The sequence below is a fragment of the Solanum tuberosum genome, unplaced genomic scaffold (assembly GCF_000226075.1).
Source record: "Solanum tuberosum cultivar DM 1-3 516 R44 unplaced genomic scaffold, SolTub_3.0 scf00201, whole genome shotgun sequence".
In the NCBI taxonomy this organism is placed as follows: Eukaryota; Viridiplantae; Streptophyta; class Magnoliopsida; order Solanales; family Solanaceae; genus Solanum; species Solanum tuberosum.
Window position 1 is genome coordinate 918,650 of NW_006239126.1, and position 9,978 is coordinate 928,627.

Sequence of the window (9,978 nt, forward strand, 5' to 3'; positions counted from 1 at the left end):
AAAGCTGGTTAGAATATTTAAATGGGGTTAATCATCTGGAGAGTTAGAATAGAAAATAGTATTAATACAAATTAAAACAGAAAGAGTATACTTTACGATTGTTCTAAAAACTTTTGTTTTTAGTGAAATTAAGTAATGTTTGATTATCAGGAGAAGTAATAAAGAATCAACTAATTAAAGACGCAATCTAATTGTATATAGAAGAAAATAAAAAGGGAAAAGGTACTAGCTAGCTAATTACTAAAATTAATTTCAATACTAATGAAAAATATAAGAAGTTGCTAGCATTTCATTTACTTGATATCGAAGGAATTTAGGCGCGGAGCCATAATGATAATTACAAATTCAACAGAATCATGTAAATTACAATTTTCGTTCAGATTTTATAAATTTGATCAAATATTTTATTTAATATATATAAAAAATATATATAAATTATGATTCAAAACTCATAAACTTGTAAATTTTTGGCTTCGAAGTATTTATATTATTGCTAGTAGACAAAGCGCAATGTGAGCTTTTTCTGACCAAATTTATAGTTTGAGATGCGATAATTTGAAGTTAAGCTATAGTTGTAATTTATTACAACTCTCCTACAAATAGATGCAAGCAATTAAGAGATGTTATTTTGGATTCACTTAGAATTAACAACAAAAATAAGTGCATATTTAGAAGTAGATTAATCATAAATGTAGTACTAATTAATAGTAGGCTCTAGAAGGATCTATAATTTCTTTCCTTGGTAAAAATAATAACACAAGACATGATACAGATGAAGTATAACAGATGGATTGGCGGCTCATTCCTTAATTAAAGGTCTCAAATTTGAGCCTTGAATATGCAAAAATTCTTAGTAGGGATCACTTTCCCTGAATGGAGCTCTATACAACACAAATTCAATTAATTAAGTTCTAATACGACTATTGAACACCAAATCAAAGGAAAAAAAAGGGTGAAAGAAGAATAATTGAGGTTGGTGGAGGACAAAAATTGGTTCTCAATTTTAAAGGATGAGTAGGCGTGTGGGTTATTTTGTATGCTACTATATGCCTCACTCTGAACTGTCCATTGGCTGTCATACCCACCCCCTTACCCCACCTCAAAAAAAAATAAAAAATCACATTTTTTTATTATGTTTTTGAAAAATTACTCAATAGGGTACAACTTTTTGCAAATAGAATATGTTGGGGCACATGAATCTAGATATACTAAATAGATAGCGCGTAAATGGTAAAACGAAAAAATTTACAAGGTTTTTGTGTTTGTAGAAGATTGAAATTGATCGAAGCACGACAATAATCACTAATTTACAACGGTCTTTATGGTGTATCGGTTGAGCCTTTTATACCACGAGCTAAATTTTAATGAAGTTGAGAAAAAAATATGAATAATGGTTGAATCGTTTTTCTCCTTTTCATTTTGTTTTCTGAATCCGTGTGAAAGTTTAAAAGTACTTTCAAATATTCTTTGTATCTCCATAGAGTATGCTTGTTTCTATCGAGTAACTTTAATACCACGAGCAACTTAAAATTAAAGTAGTGTTTCATATTCTAAATGTCTTCAAGCCATGACATTTCGGATCCAGTTGAATGATTGTGGTTCTGAAGCTCAAGTTCATAGTCATCAGGTGAGATATTCAGTTCACAAACAAAAAATAACCTATCTCGACATCAAGCTCCTCACTTTAACCTAATCCATCACACTTTGTAACATTATCTTTCCAAATCGTATACTATATATACATACAATAAATATAAAGTAGAGTTGACCGTAAAAACAAAAAGTATTATATTTACCCTAATAATTTTTAGAACTCTCTTTATGAAATAACTTTTATTTCCAATAGGACATCCTAGACAGTAGACACTAAAATGTTAACTAAACTGAAAATATTTAATTTAATGCTAATCAATTAGACCTTTCCTCCTTTTTGAAAAATATATATACGTTATTAGACAAAACTCACAAAAGTGATGATATTATTAAGGAAATGTTTAAATAATTTGTGGTACATCCATATTACTGGAAATTGTGGGGTTCTAGCTAGTACCTTTAATCCGTATTGTTTTTCTTTTTGGTCCATATTTTTTTTGGGTCCAAACTTTAATCCGTATTTCTTTCTCTTCTAAAGACAACTTTTTGTATTGTTTTAATATTTTCATTTATAGGAGGAAAAATCACAAGTCATCGTTTACAAGTGTTTGTGTTGGACGGAGCTACTCTTAAGCCTAAAGGTTTCGAGTTCGAATTTTGTATATGAAAAAATCTTTGGTAGGAAACACTTTCTTTCGGGGTCCTACACGATGCGAATCTGAAATAATTGGGGCTCTAATACGAATATCGAATATCGAATATCGAATGAGAATGAGAATAAAAAAAATAATCTATTTGTATTATTGATTGGTACGTATGTTGTATTTGTTGAGGTACACTAACAAGTATATCAAGCTGAAATTAATGACTGAGCTAGAGCTTTCATAGGATCCAAAATACATAAAATAAATAAACATTAGCAAAAAATTAGAGAAATTTAACATATAATACGAAATATATAATATATGATTCTTTTACTTATATATAACAAAATAATTTTCTAATAAAAATTTAAAATTAATACCCTTCGATTGTCGAACCGAGGAGGCTCAGCCACTAGTTGAAAAAAATTCATTATGGTGCATTCCACGTATAAATCAAACAAGGTTATAAAATCCTTACTTTCTTCAAATATAACCTATGATATATATGTTTAAACTTTTTTCTAATAATAAATTTATTATAATGATCATAAAATTTTTGAAACTAATTTTCATATTATATTATATTACAGGTTTTATAACATATTTTGTTGTAACCGTTACAAATATTCGTACAAAATAAAAAAAGTTTTTGACCGATGCACATGTACCCTATAGTTTCATTTTTGTAATTTCATTCCCTTGTGAAAGTTTTTTTATATATATATATATATATATTTTAATATTTTTCTCCAATATATCTTATCTGTCATTGGCTAATTTCTGGTCTATCATCTCTCTCTCACACACACATTACACACGAATACACGCTTTCCTTTTTCTTGAATACACTCTGTTTTTCCCTCAATCCAAAGCTCTCCATGCATTACTCTTGTTCATGTGCACCCTAATAATTATGCTAGCTTTTATATTTATTATTTCGTTTGCCAATATTTGACTCGACATATTCATTAAAAATAATAGTAATTTATTATATTACCTTTTTTATTAGTATAAGTCATCTAATATTTCAAAAATAACTTCTCTGTCTCTACGAAATAGTGTGTGATAACCATTTGGACCGACAAAACTTTGAGCTAAGCACCCTCTAAATTCCAAGCTAGCACCACCATTCCTCTTCTTTCTCTCTCACCACTATAAGCCTATGGCCAACAAATCTGTACCCCAAATAAAGTAAATTGAACCGTTGCCCACTTTCCTATTATACTATTAATATGTAAAATAAACTACTAGAACTACTACTTGCATCTTTCTCTCTTAGCTGCTTTCTCTGTTTTTTGCTTTCTTGCTCTCTTTTCACCTCATTTTTTTCTTTGTTCTATCCATATAATGTAATTGCACACAAAAAAAGAACATTTTCTTGAATCTTTATTGTAAAAACATCTTCAAAGTTTTGATCTTTACTTACTTTGTACTTCAATGGCTTCTTCTTCTTCTTCTTCTACTTCTACTTGGTCTTTCTTAATTACCCTTATCTGCATTTTCTTGTTTATGGGGTTAAGTTTTGCTGGAGATCCATTTAAGTTTTTTAACTTTGAGGTCTCTTACATTGATGCTTCTCCACTTGGGGTGTCTCAACAGGTATGTTTCTTCAGATCTCTTTGTTTTTTACCTTACATTGTTGCTTCCTAAGTAGCAGGGCAAGTGTTTGATGTTTTGTATAGTGTTTGGTTTCAGATCTATGGGATATTGATGTTAAAGTTTTGAACTTTAAGCTTATAGTGTTAGTGTATTTGTGGTTTCTTGAGTTACATTTTTAGCTTATAAATCTTTTTTCAGGTTATTGCTATTAATGGAAAGTTTCCTGGACCAACTATGAATGTAACTACTAATGACAATGTTGTTGTTAATGTGAGGAACAAATTAGATGAAGAACTTCTCTTACATTGGTAAGATACTTCCTGTTGAGCTAAGTTGTGCAGACTCTTCACTTTCGATGTCACACTACTAGAAATCTGACATTTTTGAAGAGTCTGAGCAACATAGCTGCTGAGTACATAATGGGTTTTTGTTCTTTCTATTTTTGGTGCATTTGAGCTGATTTTTGTGGTAATATAGGTCTGGGGTTCAGCAGAAGAGGAGTACCTGGCAAGATGGTCTACCAGGAACAAACTGTCCTATTCCTCCAAAGTGGAACTGGACTTACCAATTTCAGGTCAAGGACCAAATTGGAAGTTTCTTTTATTTCCCTTCTCTGCATTTTCAGAGAGCATCAGGGGGTTTTGGTGGAATTACTATTAATAACAGGGAGGAAATCCCAATTCCTTTTGATTTACCATATGATGATATAACTATTATGATTGGTGATTGGTACACCAGAAATCACACGGTTAGTCTCTATGCTCGATGACATGATAAGTATATTGTTTAAAGCTTTTGTTGTAGTATAAGTGTGTAATGTGTACCTTTGCTTGCTTGTTGTTGGATGTAGTCTTTGAGGAGCACTCTTCTTGCTGGCAAAGATCTAGGAAAACCAGATGGTGTTTTAATTAATGGAAAAGGTCCTTACAGATATAATGATACTATTGTGCCTGATGGCATTGACTATGAAACAATCACTGTCCATCCAGGTAAACTACATTGTGCTAGAAGTGGACTCATTGTTTGAAAGGAGTAAGATTTATGTAGTCGTTAGCGATTGGATTAATTCATGCTATTTGTTGCACTTTCTCTAATCAAACAACACAAATCTTATGAAAATTCCCATTATTGCTGTTTAGACATCTATAAAACTTTCTCTAGAAACTTTAGAGTTTGATTCCACCTTCTTGTGAATGTTTATGCTTTTGTGTTTCATTAGTATCAAGAAGGAAAAAGGTTCTCCGAAATAATGCATCCAAAGTTCTCATTAAGGCTGTTACTTTGTCTTGCTAATTATCTAAAATGTGATACACTTCTCTTCTTGGTTGTTTTATAATGTTAAAATTATGATTCTGCAGGCAAAACCTATCGAATTCGTGTAAGCAATGTAGGAATATCAACCAGCTTGAACTTCAGAATTCAGAATCATAACTTACTTTTGGCAGAAGCAGAGGGATCATACACTGTGCAGCAAAATTATACTAGCTTAGATATACATGTTGGACAATCTTACTCTTTTTTGGTATCCATGGATCAGAATGCAAGTTCTGATTACTACATTGTGGCAAGTGCCAGATTTGTGAACCAATCACAATGGCAAAGAGTCACTGGTGTAGGCATTTTGAAATATACAAACTCGAAAGGAAAGGCACACGGCCCTCTTCCTGAACCACCACAAGATGAATTCGACAAAACTTTCTCCATGAACCAGGCGAGATCTATTAGGTTTGTTTCTCTCCCCTATGCACTTATCAAATTGTATCTGAAAGATGTAGGTAGTTGGGAACAAATTTATCAGACTGTAAAGTTTTTCTGCCTCTTATCATTTGGTGTTATGGTGTATGCTATGTAGGTGGAATGTAACTGCCAGCGGAGCTCGCCCAAATCCTCAAGGTTCTTTCAGATATGGCTCAATTAATGTGACAGAGATATACGTGGTCCAAAATACGCCGCCACAGATGGTAGATGGAAAAAGGAGAACAACACTTAATGGGATTTCATTTGTTAATCCTAAAACACCAATCAGACTTGCTGACCAGTACAAATTAAAGGGTGTATATAAACTAGATTTCCCTACGGCACCACTAACCGGACCTCCTAAGATGGAAACCTCTATTATCAATGGTACCTACAGGGGATTTATGGAAATAATATTACAGAATAATGATACCAAAATGCACACATACCATATGAGTGGATATGCCGTTTTTGTGGTCGGGTATGATCTGGTGTCCTCTCAAGTCTCAATGTTCATCATATTCAAACATGAAACTGAAAACTCATTTCTCTGAACCTGACTTTTTCACTAATGCAAACTTGCAGGATGGATTTTGGCGTGTGGTCAAATAATAGTAGGGGTACTTACAACAAATGGGATGGAATAGCTCGCACCACAACACAGGTAATCCTTGTTATATCTTGTGAATTTCTCAAGATTCGTGACTAGTACATGCTTACAATCCTTAATTTAATATAGCCAATTAGTCTGCGATATCTGTTTATCTTGTGAATTTCTCAAGATTCGTGACTAGTACATACTTACAATCCTTAATTTAATATAGCCATTAGTCTGCGATATCTGTTTACAACCCTGATATTGCTCCAGAACCAGGCCAGCATGCACTTTCATTTTTGTGCCAAGAAAGTAATGAGAAGTCTATTAGAACGGTGAAATAAGGTTGATAGTAAATATATGAAGTATGTATCAATGACACCACTTACAACTCGATGAGTTCAATTCTGTTCTTACTTGTATATGTCAGTCATAAGTTGTTTGCCTTACTTAATATCACTGTTTACCTTAAACAAGAACTCAAAACTCAGTTTGCTTGTAGTTTGCCTCTCAAATGTAAACTATTGAACGCATACTAAGCTTGTTCAACATGTTATATATGCCAATGAACAAATTCCTTTTACCAACTTTATTCGAAATGATGATTGAGAAACATTTGCTGTTGCCTAATATTTCCTATGCTGCTCGCAGGTTTTCCCCGGGGCATGGACAGCAATCTTGGTCTCCCTTGACAATGTTGGAGTTTGGAACCTGAGGACAGAAAACCTCGACTCGTGGTTTCTAGGACAAGAAACATACATCAGGGTTGTTAACTCCGAGCCTACTAACAAGACAGAGTTGCCAATGCCAGACAATACTCTCTTCTGTGGTCAACTTGGCAAACTACAAAAGTAAGTAGACAACAAATATCTTCACACCTAACTGTTTAAAAATTGTTATTTGTCTAACATAGTTCATTACTATTCAGGCCACAAGATATATCATATGCAACATCCATGAGAGGCAACGGATCGAAATTCTCCTTCATGATTATCATGCTGGTATCCGCGATATTCGTTGTGTTCCAGTAGAAACCTTTTCCAGTGAATGCTTTGTTTTTGTGTTAAAAATTGCGGGAGCCTGACTTTGTGAGGTCTGTCTGTTGATTTAATTTGTAAGATGTAGGTTGTCTTAGTTGTAGTTATGTTGATATCAAGAAGAAGAAGGCCATTATTATTATTACTCCCTTGTTTTTGACTTGTAATTTTCATTATTATTTCCGGTTGTGTTATAAATGCTCCCCCGGATATGTTGCTTGTTTAATTTATTGGTAATTCTACACATTCTTTCTATAATCTTATGTAATGGCTACTATTCATTCATTTTATTTCTACATTCCATTTTGTACCTTTCATTACTTAATTACAAAATAAATGATTGTTTTTGTTGTTAAGAATGATTTATAATCTACTTAAGAGGTCTAATTTCATCGGTTTCGCATTTTTGGGAATGTTATTGATTGAACAATAATGGAGGTTGAGAATGCAATTAAATAATAAAATGTGTTCTTTTTAATAACTTTTAGATGATATGGTTGCACACTTCAATATGATATCAGAACGGGTAGAGTCTTGAGATCGAATTTCTTTGCCACCTATATCAAAAAGATTTTTCACGTGCTTGATCCATGAAAAAAGAATCAGACCTGCACATGAGAATATAAGTTTGTTGAGATGGCCACACACAAGATAAAATTGGTTATTTTTCATTTGAGTTGGAGTAAACGTTAGTGGAGACTAAAGAGGGTATTTTTGAGCTACTCGAAGGTATTTTTGTGTCAAACCATGAAATGATAAACAAAGTTATCGCGTTGTAGAAACAAAGAAGCTACCTAACTAAGAAAGGTGCTTGTTTTTTTTTCTTCAAAATTTCCTTTTAAAAAGGTTTGGCAATTGTTAATCCATACTTAGCAGGGTTACATTTAAAACATTTTGCCAATTATATTCTGAATTGAGCTAAATTACTTTCACAAGAAAAGATATTGGGGAAACAAAACCAGCCAAATAGTTGAGAAATTTTGTCTTGAGACTAAAATTTAATAAAAAGTTTGGATTTATTATAAGGTAGCATATATGCTTCTCTGGATAATAATAAGTGGTCCGAAATTCAGAATATTTGATTTCAAAGTACCAGCCTGGACTTATTTTGCAGTCACGAATCAAATCAAATTTGCATTGATTCTTTACAGCTAATTAAGCAAATATAAAATGCATCTCCTTTCTTGTTATTTTTACTCCTATAACCCTGCTGATTACTTTGGGTTGATAAATGTACTCTTCGGTCATCTAGTTTATCAACATGGATGAAATATACATCATCAGATATATTTTGATTGTATATGTAGTGTATAAACTATGTACATATTTTGTAAAGTAGATTTTCGAATGATATATGATTATAATTTTTTCTGTTTTTTCTACTTACATTTTACTCAAAACTATATTTTTTGGTCTTCCACTCGATGGAGGATATTCACCCGTGCCGCAAAAGGTTCGTTCAAAAAGAAAAAGTTCCTACTAGTTTATTTTGATAAATTTTATCCATCCCGTCACAATTTTATAACATCGAAAAAGAGTTATATTAGCCTTTGAATTTTTGCCAAAAAAAGGAAAAATAATAATAATAATAATAATACTCTTTGTCTAATCGTAGTCAAACTTTGGGCCAAAACCGTCACATGAATTCACGTGAGGTGCCTAGGTTGTCATAACTCATAAATGAAATACAAATAATATAGTACTCCATCCATTTTATCAAATTAACTTTATAAATAGTGTTTTGAAATTCTAAATTTAACTATGTAATTCAATATTAAGGTCTAAGGCTAGGATAAAAAATAATAATCTAAAATAGATAAGTAAAATAAAAATATCTATTTTTGATATAATTGCAAACTAAAATAAAATAATTTAAAGAACTTACTAGTTACTACTCTCTTTGGTTCATAAATGTATTTGTACTCTCAATAAGACTTAATATTCAATAATTTTAATTAAATACTAATATTTATCTAAATTACCTTTTCCTTCTCCAAACATTGTCACTTAATTAACACTCAACGAACACGAAGCTTTTTCGAAACATCGAATATTTTAAAACCAGAGAGAGTAAAATCAAGAGCCACATTTATCAAAGACCGTTAATTATACGTTGAATTGTCTTGGCTTATTTATATATTTTGTTATATGTATATTGACTTCACTGTCGAATACAATGTGGCATGATTAAAAGTTCAAACTTCATTCCTTACTATAAAGATAAATTTGGTATAATATTATTACTATTATTATTATTATTATTCTTAGGATTTGTTTTACTTATGGCACATTATTTTGTTGTGGGGATCAGCTCCTTCTTTTTCCATTTCTGTTAAGGCAACAACCAATAGAATCATAAACCAGTCACTTCTATGACACAATGAAAAGATATATTGAACAGTAAAGAGAATAAGTTGAACTAATTAATAGCAAATCACATGACTTTTGTTTGAACATTATATTATATTAATTGTTGAAATGTATAACACAATCATATAAATGGTCCACATTTCTTTTCTTCTTCTTCTTCATGTCTCCTGAATGTCATTATGAAACTAACTAATGAAAGGAAAATGTAAAAGAGGCATTAAATACTTCATGTTTAGGAGAAAACTTATAATTTTAAAAACTCTAATGACATGTTCAAACAAAATTTCAATTTCAAATAACGCCTAGTTTCAATTCATGATTTGATGTCCAAACACTAAACAGGCTCTTAGACTGCTTTGGGCCCAGAGATTTGGTCCTACAATGTAGTCGATTTACTCAAAAT

At 31.6% G+C, this 9,978-nt stretch overlaps 1 protein-coding gene across 1 annotated transcript; it reads left to right on the top strand.

The window, feature by feature from the left end:
- Positions 1-3,318: 3,318 nt before the first annotated feature.
- LOC102581894 (monocopper oxidase-like protein SKU5) lies at positions 3,319-7,508 on the top strand. Its single transcript, XM_006355429.2, has 9 exons — positions 3,319-3,836; positions 4,035-4,144; positions 4,314-4,584; positions 4,687-4,825; positions 5,195-5,561; positions 5,689-6,054; positions 6,159-6,237; positions 6,820-7,019; positions 7,097-7,508. Exons 1-9 carry the CDS (start codon positions 3,675-3,677, stop codon positions 7,197-7,199), a joined length of 1,797 nt encoding a protein of 598 aa, XP_006355491.1. The 5' UTR covers positions 3,319-3,674; the 3' UTR covers positions 7,200-7,508.
- The last annotated feature ends 2,470 nt before the right edge of the window (positions 7,509-9,978 follow it).

Bases quoted from the DNA above. Each gene is read 5' to 3' on its own strand.
- LOC102581894 (XM_006355429.2), top strand. From the start codon at position 3,675: ATGGCTTCTTCTTCTTCTTCTTCTACTTCTACTTGGTCTTTCTTAATT. The intron at 4,145-4,313 runs GTAAGATACTTC...GTGGTAATATAG, and splicing joins GAAGAACTTCTCTTACATTG to GTCTGGGGTTCAGCAGAAGA. The intron at 6,055-6,158 runs GTATGATCTGGT...GCAAACTTGCAG, and splicing joins TATGCCGTTTTTGTGGTCGG to GATGGATTTTGGCGTGTGGT.